At 46.2% G+C, this 19020-nt stretch overlaps 1 protein-coding gene across 17 annotated transcripts in view; it reads right to left on the bottom strand.

Annotated features, from left to right (window-relative positions):
• The window catches only part of PPFIBP1 (PPFIA binding protein 1), a 1584927-nt gene that overhangs the window by 328592 nt on the left and 1237315 nt on the right, over positions 1-19020 (bottom strand). For all 17 annotated transcript variants that reach the window (XM_069628106.1, XM_069628107.1, XM_069628105.1 and 14 more), the window contains one exon: positions 7408-7519. In XM_069628106.1, the coding sequence (XP_069484207.1) occupies positions 7408-7519 (112 nt within the window). The remainder of the gene's footprint in view (positions 1-7407; positions 7520-19020) is intronic.

Here is a 19020-nt window from a genome sequence, read left to right as displayed (position 1 = left end):
CGAGTCCACTGTACGGCGCAGGCTTTTCATTTCATCACTAAAACCTAGGACATCCTATCAACGCTATCCTCTTCTCCTCATCCCTCTCTCAGGCCCCCTCCTGCCACCCTTTCCTCTCCTCTCCTGTAACACCTGATGATGTTTCTAGACAAGTCCGACCTATGAAAGTTTCATCCAAACAGGTACTCTTCTGCTCCTCCACAACCATTAAGGACAACATTATTTCCCTCGATCCAGCCTTGGCCGATTTCTGCAATCATTCCTTTGTCACTGAATATTTCCTATCTCTTCTCAAGCACTCCCTTGTGCACCCCGTCCTGAAAAAGCATTCTGCTGATCCTTCCTGCCCAGCTAACTATCGCCCGATCTCTATCACTCCTTTCCTAGGCAAACCACTTGAAAAACTGGCCATCTGTAAGCTAAACCTCCACAATGAATCTGGTGCGCAGTGTATTCTGGGGGCACTCAGAGCCATAATGGATATTTACTCCATTCCTCTGTGAAAAGCTGTACTTACTTTGCTGAGAGCTGAATTTACTTTGCTGAAGAAAACATGCTTTCCAAACCTGGTATGCAGTCAAGGACATTCTGCTGGGAAAGCTGGTTTTGTTATGTCTTGTTATGAGTTATGGGACTGTTTTCCGTGGCGTTTGTTCTTAGGAGAGGGAAGCGCTTTGCTCCTTGAGGTTACTGTCGGTTGACCCAGCTGGCAACCAACGGTTACCCATCAATGCGCAAGTGCATTGCCAGAAGGTTTGAGAAATTACCACCCCTTTTTGAGGAGTGCATATATGCGGAATCCCTCAACGGTCAGAGGGGACAAGTACAAAGACCTCAGTCGGAAAGAGGACGCCTTTGTCCGGCATACCTGTGGGCTGTTGTGCTCTCGGCCTGGCTGTTATTGGGGTCTTCCAGCCGCTTCTGGCGAGATGAGGGATTCAGTTACGCCCACGGTGATGTATTTTCTTTTGAATTCTCTGTCTTTTCTGTGATTTATTTCTGTGTTATCACTTGTTGCTTCCAAGCTTTGAATAAATAGCCGTATAAGTGCTCATTATTTTCTAAGCGTGCGTGTGGTTGTAAGTCATTGCGTTGTCTACCTGTGTTTAAAGTATTGGCTCTGCAATTGCGCTGGTGATTAATGACTGTCCGTGCACTCTGGGCGAGCAATACACTCCATGACCATCAGTCTGGCTTCAGATGGGCCAAAGGCATGGAAACGGCTCTCCTGAACTCCTATGAAGATCTGCTCTCCAACCTCGATTCCAGCTGTCACTCTGTTCTCATCCTCCTTGAGAACTCCTCTGCCTTCGGCACGATCAATCACGCCACCCTGATCAACCGTCTCAGTGTGAACCTTGGTATCACTGGTCAGGCTCTGGTCAAGGCTCTGGCATGGCTAACCTCCTTCCTCTTGGACCGACCCTTCTAGGTCCAACTTGGGTCCTTTCTCTCCACCACCTCTCTTTCCACAAGCAGTGTTCCCCAGGGCTCTATCCTCTCACCCTGGCTCTTCAATGTCTATCTGGCCTCTCTGGCCCAAATCATCTCACTTCTTCCTCTAACTTTGTGTTCTGCGGATGACACACAGCTCTCTTTCAGGCTAACCTCTGCCTCCTCTCCCTCCTCGCTCATTTCAGACTGTCTATCCGCTATTCAGGGATGGTGCGCCTCTAACAACCTCTGCCTTAATGCCAGTAAGACAGAGATTCTTCTCATTGGGACCCTGCTCCTGCTTTTCCTCTTCCCCTCTGGCCACCCTCATGGGGACCCCTCCCCTAACCCTCCTGTGAGGTAAAAAAAAAACTTGCCGTCATCTTCGACTCCACTCTCGCCTTCTCTCCACACATCACAGACCTTGCCAACAAGACCCACTTCCAGCTGCACCTCCTCCTGCCTTTTCTTTTCTTCCCCCCAGCAGCTCACTGTCTACAGTGCTCTGGTTCTCTCCAGACTGGACTACCGCAACAGCCTCTTAATCTTCCTAACTCTACTCTTCGCCCTCTTCAACTAATCCAGAACAGGACTGCAAGACATAGCCCAGGGACTGCGTCTCTCCAGCTCTGAAATCTCTGCACTGGCTCCCGGTGGCCGCAAGGATCAAGTTCAAGACCCTCGGCATCATCCACAAGCCTTTCTGGGGCTGTGGTCCTATCTATATCCAACACTCTCTTCCTAAACACCTTCCTTCTAGAGCCCTCCGCAAAGCTACCTCAAACTCTCTGCGGGTCAGACGCTTCTCCAAACAAAGAATGGGGGTAGATCTCTCTCCTCTGCAGGTGCCTCCCTCTGGAATGGCCTCCTTACACTCTCTCAGAAGAGAGTTAGATATGATATGATATGGCATTTAGAACGTGCCTATACACAAGTGTTTCAAGGCGCGACGCGGCAAGGGAGGGGAACAAAGGGAGGACAGACACCGATCCTACTAGGCCAGGGTTCATTCAGATCGTGCAAGTGCGTGGGAAGGGGGCAGGGACAGTGCAGTACATGGGAATAGATAAACAATAAGTAAATTAACGGCCATCTTGTGGCAAGTGCATGGGTAAGTGCAGACATCAGGTGTCAAGGGCTGATATGGGGACTGTAGGGAAACAAACAGTCCCCAAGTGTGGGGGTTGCCAGGTGGGCAGTGTAGGTGTGTGACGCTGGAGGGGGAGGGACCAGGGTCTGAGATCAGAGGGGGTCCAGGTAGCCGGTGCAGTTCCGATAAAACCCAGGAGGTCAGGAGAGGAGGAGAAAAAGCAGAAGCAAAGAGAAAGGTTTTGAGGTGCTTCCGGGACCAGAGATGGTTCTCCTCAAGTTTAAGAGCCAGGGAGGCTATTCCAGAGGGAGGCCCCAGCCGAAGAAAGAGATCTACCACCAACTTGTTGCTTAGAGAAGTTACTGACTCTCAGGGAGTCGGAGGCAGATGAACGGAGAGCTCGAAAAGGAAGAAATCTAGGGAGAGAGAGTTGAAGGTATTGAGGCCCCAGGCCCCAGAAGGCCTTGTGGACGATGCAGAGGCGTTTGAACTTAATCCCTGTAGCCACCGGGAGCCAGTGCAGAGATTTCAGTCCTGGAGAGATACAATCCCTGGGCTTGAGGCCAAGGACAAGTCTCGCAGTCCTGTTCTGGATAAGTTGCAGAGGGCGGAGAGTAGAAGCAGGCAGATTTAGAAAGAGGCTGTTGCAGTAATCCAGCCTAGAGAGAACCACAGCTCTGGAGACAGAGAGCTTCTGCGGGAAGGGGAGGAAAGGAAGAATACCTCTGAGGAGGTGCAGCTGGTAGTGTGGCTTCTTAGAGACGTCAGAGATGTGAGGGGGGAAGGAGAATGTAGAGTCGAGGATGACCCCGAGGTTTTTAGCCTTGCAGGTGGAAGCAGGAAGAGGGCCAAGAGAGGCCGGCCAAAGAGCTACAGGAAAGGAGGTAGCAGGTGTGCCGATGAGGAGGATCACAGTCTTACTGGCATAAAGGCAGAGGTAATTGACAGCACACCACTCCTGGATAGCAGACAGACAGTTAGAGATGAGAGAAGTAGTGGAGGAGGCCGCGGGTAGCCTGAAAATGAGCTGGGTGTCCTCCGCATAGCACTGGAAGTTAGGGCAGAGAGCAGCAATGTCTGATGTTACGGAAACTGCTCAAGACCTTCTCTTCTTCCTTCGCTCCCTCACTAGCTAATCTGCCTGTCTGCTCGTCCTGACTGGTGACGTGGTTGCCCTCAGTCACACAGGGTACCACGCACCCCACCTGTTAGGCAGAAACCTGTGCAGTTCCCTTAGGGACCACTGCAAAAAGCTTAAGACTACAGGTGTTAGCAGTAAACCCAATTGGTAGCAGTCTGTACCACCCAGATATACCTGGTAGCTGTGGCTTAGCAGTCAGACTTCTCTCAAGAAGAGTTAGGCAGTATATAGAGTATACACAATAGGGCTAAAAATACAGTAGCACAAGCAAACACTGACCAGAGCTTTGGTATAAAAGTATATAATTATTTATTTAAAAACACACTTGTAAAAAATACACTGGCACTAATATGTCAAGCAAGTTCAAACACAGTCACTAGAAATATTTACACCTCCCTAATTAATTATTTGACAAGTCTAGGTTAATAGACCACTTATTTAGCAAAACAGAGGTGAGCGCGTAACCATAGATGGCACTCCAATAATTATTTAAAAAGGGAGAAAAAAGCAGAAATAGGAAAAACACACAATGCCAACACTTTTAAAGAACCACAGCAAGTCAAGAAAGGCAGGGTCTACTGTAGAGCAAAAAGTTCATAGGCCAGGTCCACTCTTGGAGAGAGCAAGGCAGAATGTGCCCAAGATCACACAGTGGAAATGCACTCAAAGTGTTTGCAGGAAAGTCAAAGAGGTTGGATCAAGTTAGAAAGGTAATGTTAACAGGTCTGAAGTCACCCCAGGATAGAGAGTCAAGGATTTACGGGACACCTTGGACAGTCTGTTGCAAGGGAGACCAGGCGGGACACAGTACCTGAAATGGTGAGAATGTTCCAGTGGGGGCAGTTGTTCCTGGCAGCGGGTGCAAGTCGGTGCTTCATCCAGGGGAAGAGAAGATCTCGACATGGAGGAAAGCTGGAGGTTGTTGCACTGCCAGGGAAGAAACCAGCCGCGGAGTTTCCCGGTTAAAAGGTGCTACCCTTTTATTCGCGTTAGTGGTGAAGCGTGGCTATCCGGCCACCGGGGAGCTTGGCACGGGCGATTCAACCACGAGACGATCCAGGAAGGGGAAAAAGGCGAACTGGTTGGTCCCACTAGCTCAAAGGGAAGAAGACTCTCCTGGAAGATCTTCTCTGTCGTTGGGAAAGTGGTGAGTTTCGTACAGCAGGGCTCCACCGGTGGTGACGTCGTTGTAGATGGCTCACCTTCTCCCCTCTTCGGATTCTTTAGGTCCTGTGGCGACTTCTGAAGTTCCAGTCCCCAAAGCCCTGCTTTTATGCAGAAAACCCCCATTCATCAGCCTAGCTGTCAATCAAACATGCTAAGTGGTGAGCCGGGCGACTCACCACTGGGCCAATCACGCAAGAGTGTGACTTGAGTTGCCAAGGCAACTCAGTCCAGGGTGCCTATTCCCCCCCTCCCACACATCCTGTAGACCCAGACAGAGTGGCACCACTTTTGGAGGCTTCTTTGCAGAAGCCTGCCAAAAGTGGAACAAAGGGCTCGACTTGGGCTGGAGTTACAGAGGCGAACACAAACGCCATTTTAAAACCGAGTCCTGGCAAAAAGACCCAACCGGGGTATAAATATTAAATAAATAACCCAGCGGTATCTTTAACATTGCACCAAAAAAGTGGTGCGTTTAAAATGAATGGGAAAATCCTATAGGAAATATTCTGGTGGAATATTTCGCGTGGTATCCACTGCCACCAGCCAGAAACTCGACAAGGGGGGACTGGACACCACCTAGCACCCTCGACTCTGCACTGCCTGGCCTACCCAGCACTTCCGGTCTGGCACTGCACCCGTGTAGTCCACTGCCGTCCTCACACTTACTCAGAGCCCTGCTACCCTGACTGCACTTCCACGCCCTCTCCCCTGCACTTCTCGCTGCACTTGCAAGATCTGAATGTCACAAGGCCTAGTAAGATTGGTTGTCTTGTCTTCCCTGCGTCTCCCCTCCTTGCCTTGTGGCGTCTAGAAACACGTGTGTAAAGGCGAGTTATAAATACCATATCATATCCATGATCTTGCAACACAATAGCTTATGAAATACATCCAGCCATATAAGTCTTCACTGCCCCTTAAATCAGCGCAGTTAGACCTTTTAACCGTTCCTCTTTATCGCTGCACCACACAAGGAGATTGGCGATTCTCTGTGATAGGATCTTGCTTCTAGAACAAGCTTCAGATTCACCCCCGCTCTCTGACCTCATTGCTAGGATTTTGGCATAACTTCAAAACCTTTCTTTTATCTTAAGTATTCTCGGTCTATTCAATTCACCAACTGAATACCTCTGGCTAATTATACTGCAGTGAATTTTGCTTGGTACCCTGGTGGGGTTTTGCAGGATAGACATTAGTTAAATCAACCATTAGAAGATTCTAAAACTGTTTTTGTTGACATAGGACACATTTTAACTGACTTATGTGTAAAAGATATGTTTGCTGTGACAATTGTTGTATGAATGAAGTGCCCTTGCATGTATATTTGCTGTTCAGATAGCAACCTAGACGAATAACTTTGCATTGTATTTTTTATATTTAAGAATATTTCTGTAAAACAATATATGAAATAATGGTTTATACCAAAAAATTGTAATACGTTTTTTCATAGTCTTTTTAAAATTGTGCGCTTTGTTCCTGCACTTATATTCTAAATTGACCAATTGAATACACATATACATGCAAATTTGTAGGTTGGGGTAGAGGTGGGCGAGATCCCTCCTCAAAAATGCATAAACAAAATGCACGTTTGAAAAGAAGTCTTTAAAAACACATGGAATATGTGGAAAGGTTTTCTTTGTAATTATTTCTCAGGAACCTTGATTTGATAGTACACATATGCTCCCGTTGTGGCTTGAATATTATAGGGGTCAACCTGCTTTTGTTTGTGTTGGTTTTGGAAAATAAATGTCCCCAATACTGCCAGAATTGTTCTATTTGGCTATAAAATGGCAACAGCTGGAAAATTGTGTTAGTACCTGGACATATGATAGCAGTGTCGGGCAAATGATTACTTACATACATTTGGCTTTGTCAATGCTCGTTTTTAACAGGCCCACAGTGCAAGGAACAGATATAAATCAAGTGGCTGGAAGCACACTTGGTTAAGGCATTGTTATTACACCAGTAGAGCATTTACAGCTGCAATGAAGCCATTAACACTCGGCAGGACTGATCAGAAAGAACAATAGCAGGCAAACGTTGTGTTGCTGCTTTATTGAGCTAGCTCAAAGAGATCCCAGGAGGTTGTGTATTGGGCAGAGACCGGCAAATTCAGGGTGGGAATAGTCCTAGGGATTAGCATGGCAATGGCAGGTGGTGGTTAATAACCAAACACCCACATGTTGTGTGTTCCTTCTCACATTTCAACTCCCTTCTAGTTCTACTCAAATGCAATAGTTTTGGCTCATATGTGGCAATTAATAGCCAAAACTAAAAAAGAACTGGAGGTCATGGGGCAAAACTGGTTTCATATGCATTACCCATTACGCTGGACCCAGAGATATGGGCACAAATGAAGTATAGCATAAACGACTCCGCAAAACACATTTCTATGATGAACGAGGCAAGAATTAATTGGAACTGTGCTTCACATTAGTCCGAACAGCACAAGGTCTTTTAGAAATGCACATAATCTAAGTACTTTCAAGTCTTCACTAGGAAGAGTAAATTCCCTTTTAAAGAAATTAACTAAGCAAATAAACTCGACTGTAGTAAAGCATAGACTTGAAAAGCTTACTTGTCACCCAGTTGTAATCGAGCTTTCCATAATTGTTCTCCTCCTCAGACCCCAGTGACTGTAGGACTAACTGAAGTTTCTTGCGATGTAGTGGGTGCTTGATTCCAAGTTCCTTGAATAAGAAAACAACATGTGTAATGTCTTTTCAGAACGCAGAGGGATGGAAATAGAGCAGTGCAACACTATGTACTAGAAACAAGGCAAGCCCATCGCGATTCTTCATAATGGATTAATTGAGAACAACTGTTATGATATGCTAACAAGTAAACATTTGCTCCTGTGAACATTAAGCTTGACAAAAATGAAATGCAAAAACAACATCCAATAAGGTATTTTACTATAAGAACATCTGAACAAATATTAACATTTTTATTTTTATTCAAAATACATTAAAAGAAGCTTGGACAACAAATGTGGTCGTGATTGGCTGGTACTAATTATAGGTATAACCCCAAAATATCGTGACCGAAAAACCTGCACCGAAACTGCAGAATTTTGAAATGCGCATTTCAAAACATTTATATGTAGTGGGAGGGTTAGGGTAATGCATATTTTAAGGGGAGCGCCGTCTCCCCCGCATATAAGTGCCTTGCAATGTGCACAAAAAGAAATCTATATTTTCGGCCGCAGGATTTTTTCCCCAAAAATATAACAGATTCCTAATTATAGATTTTACAAGAGAGGTTACAAGGGAGATATTGAAGGACCTTATGAAAATGAAAGAAGCCATTACAAATATGACTCTATTGGGGGCTTTCAAGAAGAGATTGGAAGAAATAGATAGGGAGATTGAAGAATTTAAGGATTTCACATCTGCTGATAGAATAAAAAGAATGAAAAGAGATCTGGTCAGATTTAAACATGGTAATGCATTCCCATACTCGGAAGAGGGTTATTCGGAAGGCAATGAATCTGGGAATTGATCTAATAAGCGTGTCATTTTTTGAAGCACCTTCTATAGTTCCAGTAGTGACGATAGGAAAGATACATCTCTTGATGAAACTCCAAGTAATTCTAATATAGGAGAAGACGTGAATAATGGAGGTCATAGATGGGGCATTCTACGTGTTAACACACAGGGTCAACCTTTTTTAGGCAGAGGCATGGGTCACCGGAGAGGCCAACGATGGCACCCTCAGGAGATGAGGGTAACGAGAAGTGGGCAACAACAATAATTAATTTGTCTTAGTACACATCACCGCTGATGAAATGCACGTTCTTAACAAAGGTTTAGGGTTCGTTATTATCAACAAACATGACCCATTTAACTACTTTCAGGACCTTATTCGAAAGATTAGACAAAGAATTCTTCGGAATCAGATAACAGAACAGGCTTTAGGGCCCCCTCCACGTTCAATCCACCGGAGTCATTCATATCAGCTGAGCTCAATGTTTTTGAGAAGCGTGTTCTGCGTGTAGTTGAAAAATAAGAGGAACACGACCATGTTTTTTCATATCAGTACAAAAGAAAGACTAGCTATGGAGTCACTTCTAAATAATAACCAAATCACAATAAAACCTGCTGACAAAGGCAGAGCCATTGTGGTTCTTAATACTGATGATTACATCTCAGAATTCTTGCGACATGTCACCAACAGTAATATTTATACACAACTTTCAGGTACTAATAGCCAGGTTAACGTTCAGCTCATCCTAAACAACCAACACTTGCAATAATTTGCACCAACCACACACACTCATGACATCCCTGGGATGACCGGTGTGAATCCAATCGCACTTAAATGCCATTAATATTTGAAGCCTAGGCCTTTCTCCCACTGTCTAGAAATCTCAAATTTAGGTGCGTTTATATCTGCCATTTTGTGGAACCCAGGCCTTTCTTCCACTGTCTTGGAATCTCAAATTGAGATCTGTTCATATCTGCCATTTTGTAAAACCCGGGCCTTCACCCACCTTCCAGGAACACCCGGATACCCACTGAAAGCAACAAACCACAGCTTGGTCAATACCAAACTAAGAACCAACGTCAGGTCGTCCACACCCCACAACCGACCATTAATCCAACTGTCTACAGTCTCTCCAACGCTCAATATCCTGACACCACCAGACTTAGACCCTCCACACACAGGAAATAGACAATATCCAAATCCACCATTTTGGTAGCTACACCAGCAAACTACCAGCACCCTAGAACAACCCAAGCCCAGAGTCCTCCAATATCTCAAGATCAGTCATATGCAGACACCCCAGCCAATCTACAACAGCAGCCCACTATATCACAACTATCTCCAGATTATAACCATGTACAAAACTCGCAAGGCCACATAGTGCAAAGCGCAATCACAACGCAAAAGGACAAGACACAGCACCATCCAAACCACACAAGGACCTACAGGTGGGCTACAGCCCCTGTAACCCAAACTCTAAGCCATCCGACCACAAGATGCCCTGACACAGAAAGGATGCTGCCAAAGAAACACAGAACAAGGAACCATCTGAATCCAGCTCTCCCTCTTCCAGTAGAAACTGCCACAAATACAGAACACACCCTTACAAACCACACAACGAGCAGAACACACATAACGAGTAGAGTAAAATCCCTATATCCAACAGTGTACCTCGCAACTGCCTCCATACTGCAACACCTCAATGCGACCGGCAGTTCTAGGCAGACCGAAAACCTATTGGAACCTCGCAAGAAAAGAAGACCTGAGAAGATAAAGTAACAAAATCAACGCCCTCACTCCCGATATCACAAAAATACAAGGGCAGCGTCAGCAACTACATCAAAACATAGAAGATGAAGTAGTCGAAGATTTCTCCAACACAGCTATTAATCTAAAAGAATGTTTCAAGGACGAAGCAGAATCCACAGAGCTCCAATCCATTTGTGGAAGCAAGACAGAAGCAACCCAACAGAACTACTGCAAGACAAAACAGATAAGAAAATCAAAATAAACATAACACCATCAAAAAGATCCATTGTAACCTAATCAACGCAAGATCAATGTCCAAACATGCCACAGAGATTTTTGACCTCCTGTTCGATGGGGGCATTGACATCCTATTCATAACCGAAACTTGGCTAGACAAAAACTACAAAATCACACTCCACAACTGCCTCCCTGACAACTTGAAGTGCTCACAGGCAAAAAGAAAAAAACAAGAGTAGGAAGACTGGCAGTAGCTTACAAGGAACACTTGAAAATTCAAACAGATGAACCACTAAGCATTGAAAACTGCGAATCCCTAATTGTTCACCTAACAGCAAACCCCAAAACAAACCTCACATTTTTTCTAGTTTACAGACCACCAACATATGATGCAACCTTCGTGGATGCCTTCACAGAAGCCATTACCAACCTAGCCATCGAACAGGAACACCTGATAATCCTGGGAGACTTCAACATCTGGTTTGAAGAAGAAACCACTAACTCACAAAAATCATTAGCCAAACAACTGAAGACAACGAAACTACATCAGCTAGTCAATGGAGCAACTCACACGGCAGGACATACACTAGATGCAATCTTCGCGAACAAAAACCTCATCACCACAGCGCCACCAATACAGATACTCTGGAGCGACCACCACATCATCCCTTTCGTAATCACGCTACCCAGGACAACAGCCAAACAACCGGACAAATTGACCACTATCATGAAAAGAAACTGGAGGACCATCAAAGCTAGCAACCTAATACAACTGGAAAACAACCAACCACAGACAAAGGCCCTGGACAAAGTTGACCTCAACATAAAAAAAGAAGTACTTCAAAAGTGGATCGCCAAAACAATCGACGATATCTCCAAGGGAAAACCTTTCACACCATCATGCAAAAGAGCAACAGCAAAATGGTTTAACCCACTACTCAGCAACATGAAAAGACAAAACAAGACACTTGAACTAGAGTGGGGAAAAAAAATACAACCAGGCAAAAAAATACAAATTCCAACAACAAATCCACTGGTACAAAAAGGAAATCCACAAGGCCAAAAAGAAACTCTACAACAACCGAATCTCCAAAGCTGTCAACACTCAATAACTTCATAAACGAAATGAGAAACACCCCTGGCTGAAACAACACACCAATACCCTCACTGAATCTATGCAACAACCTTGCAGATCACTTCAAAAACAAAATCATCAGCATCCACCAAATCGTACAAAGCAGACCAATGTACCACAACGCGCAACCCCACCCTGCCAGCCGAGGATCGTCAGAACAAACTGCAAAACCTTCCCCAAATATCAGCGGAGACATTCGGCAAGCTGGTAAGAAACAGCAACAAAGCCAGTTCCCCCATGGTTCCCTGCCCCCTAGACATACACAAATCAATCATCACAAAAAGGGCACACATGGAACACTACAGAAACCTTTTCAACCAATCACTATTAACAGGGAAAGTACTGCGATCATTTAAATCGGCACACATCAAGCCGCTCCTCAGGGACACAGCAGGCAACGTTGAAGACTTTGACAACTACAGACCCATCTCAAACATTCCAAGACTACATAGAAGAACACCTACTGCTGTACCAGCCGCAAGTAGGCTTCAGACCGATGAGTAACAGAAACGGCACTGCTCTCAATAGAGGACAATCTGAGGGCTAAGGCAGACTGATACAAGCACAGCTCCAATACTTCTGGATCTCTGCATCATTTGACACAGTCAACCACTGATTAAATCATTCCTAACAGATAGAACGGAAACCGTCTGGATCAAATCTTTCAAATCCACCCCAAGGGAATCCACCTGTGGAGTACCACAAGGATCCTCCCCATCTGCACTGCTCTTCAACATATACCTGACTCCACTAATAAAGCTAACTAAAAGACATGGCCTCATATGGTACAACTACACTGATGACACACAGATCATCTGCAAAATACAAAACACACACAAAGAAAACACAAACCTGGAGGAATCCCTACAAGAACTCTTCGGCTGGATGAAAGCAAACAACCTGAAACTCAATTCTGGCAAAGCAGAAATCATAGTTTTATCGAAAAACGGGAAAAACAGCCACTACATCCCATGGCCAACAGAACTAGGAGCGGCACCGACCCCATCAACAACAGTAAAGAACATTGGAGTCCTCATGGACAGCAAACTAACACGTAAATGCTATAATCAAGAAATACTTCTTCCTCCTGCACTCAGTAAAAGGATCCTACCATTCCTCTCCTTTACCCACAAAACACTCACCATCATCACACTCATCATGTCCAGAGTAGACCATGCCAATAGCCTATACCTAGAAATGCCAGAACGCCTATTACAGAAACTTCAGCTTATCCAAAATGCAGCACCCAGAAGAGAACACATTAGCCCAGCACTGAAAATACTACACTGGCCACCGATAAAACAACAAATAAGGTTCAAAACAATGTGCATAATTCAAAGAGCAATCCACGGCTGTTACGCTCACCTGGTATCCACGGAGACACCACCGAGCCCTGGTTGGATGATTTGCACTCTCGAACCCTCTCCCGGTCCCTTGGTAAGGCCTCTGGTTAAAGATGGGTCTGCAATATAGGAGAGCTGGATTCAATACCAGATTGTCTAAGTTTTCCCACCTCCCTCGGCCTCAACTCCTTCCTCCCCATTGGGCCTTCTGCTCACCTTAATATTGTAAAAAAGTGGATTCTCCGTCTTGCTCCTCCTGGCAGGGGCGCGTAGATGTGGTGGGCGAGCAGCGACCAAGTTACTTCACTGGTGCAAGCCCCCCCCTGTGGGAATCCAGGCCTGCTGCAACTCCGTAGGTTTGCTGCTTTACAGTCTATATGCAGTTCTTATGTTCCTCTTAGTTCGAATAATAATGTCTTGCTTCTTTCCTTTTAGGTATGGAAAGGTATTTTTGTTGTTGTCATGCAGTTTGAAGATGAGCATGGGCCGATAGGCGAAAGCGTGGTGTGCGCAATGCTGTCCGGTGAGTAATGCGCGATGCGCAGCGCTGTTTCGCCTTTTATATTGCTAACCTGTGTCTTTTCTCTCCTTGCAGGTTGAGATGTTCCTCGCCAAGCGCCATAATGTTCCAGCAATGATACTGATCAGGAGAGGACTACCCAGTTAAGAATTGTGTGGCTTTCTTCATTCGGGAGGAAACGTGAGTAAACGCTTACTAATGATGTCTTTCTTTCTCCTCTTTTCAGGTTATGGTATTCCAGGATGCATGCAGTGCCGGATGATGGAGTTCGTACCTTCGGGTGAGTGGAACTGAAGTCAGCGATGGATTGAAGACCGGATACTGTTCCAGGTAAGTTTTGTAGTGTTCTTCCTCTCTCTGCAGGTTCTTGGTTTCAGGTAAACTGGCATCAAAGAACTGGACACGGTGAGCATTACGCTGCCCACAGCAGAATAACGCAAAGCATTTTCTGCTGTTTGGGTGCAGTTTAAATAGTCTCAGGTAAAGTAGTCCAGGTAAAATAGTCCCAAGCCTGCCACACCCAAAGTAGTCCAGGTAAAGTAGTTCCAAGCCTGCCACATCCAAAAGACTAAACCGCATAGCTCAGTTACAAGGAACTGAGGTATGTGCGTGCCTCCATGTTGGCTGAATCCCCCCACCCCCCAAGTTAAATAGTGCCAAGTAAATAGTCCCATTCTAATGATGGTTATGAGACTGGCGCCAAAGGAGTCCTGGATGAGGTTTTTTTTTTTTTTTAAACTTGAATTTTATTAATTTTAACGTTGGATGCGAACTTACAGGTGGGTACATGTTATGCATTGCCAATTGTTTCATGAGGGTATTCCAGTCCACCTTAACAATGTTTGTTAACATTATTGTTCGTTAATCCAAAAAGGAAGTAGGAAAAAAGAAAACCAGGGAAAGGAGAAAGAAAAAATAGAAACACCTCTCCCATTTTCCGAGTTGCGAGTCCGCTTCCTTCGAGGCATTGCCATTCTGAATCGTAGTTGGCTGAGTGACGTTCGAGATTGAACATTTTAAAGACGTAGGTCCCTATTGTGGTCTGTGACAGGCAAGGGTTATTGACAATGAGCTTTTCGGCTTTTCGCCAGTGATGGCGCTAGATCGGTGCTAGTTTTCTTGCTGTGTTGGGTCGTCTGTTGCTGAACGTGTGATGTACCGTACAGTGAAGTCATACCAGGCTTCTTCTTGACGTGCTGCTTTGTCATGTAGTATAGCCGTTATCTTTTCCATCGTGTAGATGTTTGTGGCGATCTGTATCCAGTCCTTTTCATTGGGGAGGCGTGGGGCTTTCCATTTCGTCACGAGAGCTGCTCTCGATGCTAGTAACAAGGAGGATGTTAAACCCTTTCACCCTGACCATTTCGTCGTCTTCTTCGAGGCCAAAGAGAATCAGGAGGGGTGACCTTTCCCTCTCAATGCCGTCCATCTGTTTGATCCATCCCAGGACCTCCTGCCAGTAAATGCGGACTTTGGGGCAGGTCCACCACAAATGCCAGTAGTAGGCATTCATACTGCATAGACGCCAGCATCTCGGGCTGGAGGTCTGGAACATTTTGGACAACCTGTATGGATCGTACTGCCATCTGTGGAGTAATTTTATGGCATGCAGTTTATACTGGGCCGCAATTGATATCTTCGATGGTGTCTCACAGATTTTGTCCCAGGCCTTCTGATCAAACTCTCTAGCAAAGTCTTGCTCCCATCTCGCTTTGAGACGGTGGTTTGGGGCGTCATCTTTGGTAATTAGGGCCCTGTACATTCGTGCTATGAGGCCTTTGGAGGCGGTAGTGGTATCCAAGATCGTCTCAAAAGGCGTGAGCTCTCTCTGTGTGGTGGCCTTCCACTCCTTTCTGGAAATAACTCCTTTCAATCGCAGGTACAGGAAAACTGGTATCAGATGAATTTGGAGGGCTTCTTCCAATTCACTTATTGATATGAATTTCCCTTTTCTCCACAGCTGGCCGACTCTCTCGAGACCAGCATCAAACCAAGCTTGATATCTAGCATGTTCCAGGATTTCTTCTCCGATCCCGCGGGACCAGAGATGGCTCAGTGGCGAGGGCCACGTGGTGACTCCTAACATTGCCTTCCCCTTCCTCCATATGTTCCAGAGTGTGCTCAGTATCGGGTGGGTGCGCAACTTCCTTGATAATTTGTTTCTGGGGACCCATAACCATTCTGCTAGCGTTACGTTGAAGAAAATGTTATTGTCCAGTTGGACCCATTGGAGGTCTTTCCTGTCTCGCAGGTGCGGGATTAAAATTCTGAGCTGCGTGGCCTGATAGTAGCGTTCTATGTCCGGCAAGCCCTCTCCTCCCAGGTCCTTTGGTAATATGAGAACCTCATAGGGGATCCTGGGTTTCTTTCCATTCCACAAAAATTCTAATATCGCCTTTTTGACTTGTCTGAAGAAATGCGCCGGAATTGTGATGGGAAGAACCTGAAAGGGGTACAGGAAGCGTGGGAGGGTAACCATTTTGATTGCGTTTAGGCGTCCCATCCAGGAGATTGTCAATGGTTTCCATTTTTTGAGATCGACCTTAAGGGCCTCAAGGAGCTGAGGGAAGTTAGCTTTGTAAGGGTTGTCAAGATGTTGCGTCAAATTAATCCCCAAATATCTCAGAGTTGGGCCTCCAATGATCAGCCCAAGGTGTTCGAGGGCGATTTGGTGTTCCGGGGATGGTTCGTGGAGTGGGAATAGAATGGATTTACATTTGTTGATCTTGAATCCCGAGAGCATGCCGTAATCTTCTATCAGCTGGATCGCTCGTGGAATGGAAGACGTTGGATTTGAAACATGGAGCAGAATGTCATCCGCATACAAGGCTAATTTGTATTCTTTGGCGTTCACCGTAATCCCTTCCACTGCTGGATCTGCTCGGAGCATCACGGCGAGAGGTTCTAGGGACAGTGCAAACAGTATTGCCGAGAGGGGACAACCTTGTCTCGTACCCCTGCCGAGAGGGAACCAACGGGAGAACTGGGCGTTCACCGCAACCAATGCTCTCGGGGAAGTGTAGATTGCTTTACTCCCTTGACGGAGTGTGGAACCTAGGCCTATCTTCAGTAGCGTGGCCTCAAGGAAGTGCCATTCAACTCTGTCGAACGCCTTTTCGGCATCAATGGAGAGCAGTGCCGGTTTGCTCAATGAGGTTTGGGCTTCATGGATCAGGTGCAGGGTTTTCCTGGTGGAGTCCGCTCCTTGTCTGCCCAGGATGAAGCCCACTTGATCATTGTGAATTATTGCGGGCATATGTGACTCCAGCCTTGCAGTAAGGATTCTTGTGTAAATTTTGGCATCAATGTTTAAAAGGGATATTGGGCGGTAGGAGGCGCACAGCTTCGGGTCCTTACCCTCCTTGGGGATGACTTATCAGTGCTTCAGAAAATGACTCAGGTGCCACGCCGGATTGCAGGATATTGTTAAATAAGTCGACCATGAAAGGGAGAAGGGAGTCTTTGAAGGTTTTATAGAACCCAGCCGTGTATCCGTTTTTACGGGGGCCTTCCCCATTGGAAGTCTTTTGATCGCTTCTGCAATTTCTCCTCCTGTGATGGGGGCTTCCAAGGTAAGTGCTGTGTCAGGCGGGATAGCGGGCAAGGGTATTCGATCCATGTATTCATTTATCGCTTCCAGATGCGAGGTAGCACGTGACTTGTATAACTCATAAAAGTCAGCAAAAGCCTCGGGGACACTGGGGGGAGGTGGTTCGTCTGAATCCCCTTCTGTTTGGATCGTGGGCACCCATCTCTCTTGGCATTGGCCTCGCAGTCTTGCGGCTAGTAAGGCGCCTGCTTTGTCCCCATGTTCATAGTGTTTCTGCTTAAGATATTGGAGCTTGCGTGCGACGCCATCCGTCTCCAGTTGTCGCAGTTCATTCCTCTTGTCGTTGGCCTCTTTGATCTTTTGCGGTCTATCTTGGTCAGCAGACTGTGCAGCAAGGTCTAATTGCGCAATTTCGTTCCGGAGCCTATTTTCTATCAATAATCTTTCTCTTTTTTTTGGCTGCTCCCTCTCTAATTAGTAGTCCTCTCCAGGTCGCCTTGCCCGCTTCCCAAATTGTGTTCATGGAGGTTTCGCCCGTATTGTTGATTTCGAAGTATTGGGTAATGTCCTGCTCTAGTTGCGCCCGAAAGATTGGGTCCTTGAAAAGGGATTTGTTGCAGCGCCATTTAGAGCATCTTCGAGGAAGAGCCATTTGATCGAGGGTGACCGTGACCATGTCGTGGTCTGACCACGAGACAGGAGTTATACTGGCCTCAGTCATTGCCGTAATGAGGTCCGCTGTTAGGTATATATAGTCTATTCTGGAATAGGTCGCATGCGGGGATGAGAAGAAGGTAAAGCCCGTACGAGTGGGGTTGGCATGTCTCCACGCATCGGTAAGATTGTAGGCAGTCATCATGTCTGCGGTGGAAGGGCGTCCGACACCTGCGGAAGGGGTCGCAGAGATGCGACCCGATTGTCTATCTTGTTCTGGGTCCATCCATGTGTTCAGATCCCCTCCAAGTATTACATCTCCTTCTGCCTCGCTCATAACCTTTGGGATTATCTTCTGTAGGAATCTGTCTTGTCCTGTATTGGGGGCGTATATTGCCCCAAGGGTGACGACCCTGCCTTGTATTCTGCCCACAAGAACTAGCGCTCTGCCACTGACGTCCATCCATGACTTCAAGAGTTCAAATTGAATCGCCCTATTGATTAATATGCCGACTCCGGCCTTCTTCAGCGGACCAGAACCCCAATAATCAGACCCTAGTTTGGTGTACAGAACCTTCCTCTCTTCTCCCTTGCTATATCGTGTTTCCTGTAAAAAGAGAATGTCCAAGTTGGCCCTCTTGAACTCCCTTGTCACAAGCGATCTCTTGGTAGGGGAGTTGAGTCCCTTTACGTTCAGCGTGCCAATTTTCAGTGTACCCTGCCTGTCACTTGATTCATTATGTCTGTAGGACATTGATGTATTTGTGGGAATTATTCACTAAGTCACTCTGCCCAGTATTAGAGCTGGCCATGTCGGAAGTGTTGTTGCAGCTGCCTCTCCTTAACAGGGGCTGTTTCTGAGGGTGTGTCATTCCCATTGACCATCCCCCCCCCATCTGCCCCTGCCGGGTATTGAACATCATACCCTGTGTCCTCTTGTCCAATCGCATTGTTCTCTGATTTTTTGACGAGGATCTGTGGGTGTTTGTGATGGCGTCCGAGTCGGGCTGGATGCGAACAACCAGTCCACTGTCGGACCACCAGTGAGGGTCATAACCGCACGACCCCGTCGAATAATAACATCAAAATAACGTTTTTTAGCCCCCGCCCCCGTTTTCATAAGATCATTTAACAAACGGTAGTATGTCAACATACAACAATCTTAACTATGAGATACATGCGTTTTCCGGAATCTTCATTCTACGGCAGATCTCGTATTCTAATCAAGAAGCATAATACGCCAGGTTGAAGAACTTGGAGTCGCTACTTCACATTGTTGTCTGGTGTGTCGTTGGGCCACCTGTATTTCCTCAATCCCTTCACCCTTTTTCTTCTCGGGCCTGAAGTTCCCAACGTGATCCGTCCTGCGCAGGGGTGTTCTGAGCTCCCTCTCCCGAGGCTGTTCCGAGAAGGTCAGCAGTGCAGTCACGGATTTCCTCTTTAGAGCGAAGTAGAAACTTCCTGCTCCCGTATTCAAACGAAAGGGAGAAGGGGTATCCCCATCTATACCTCGTGCC

Source organism: Ambystoma mexicanum, chromosome 12 (genome assembly GCF_040938575.1).
Source record: "Ambystoma mexicanum isolate Mex_15411 chromosome 12, UKY_AmexF1_1, whole genome shotgun sequence".
Classification (NCBI taxonomy): Eukaryota; Metazoa; Chordata; class Amphibia; order Caudata; family Ambystomatidae; genus Ambystoma; species Ambystoma mexicanum.
The sequence above is the reverse complement of the archived record's forward strand: the minus strand, read 5'-3'. Positions and strand labels throughout refer to the sequence as shown.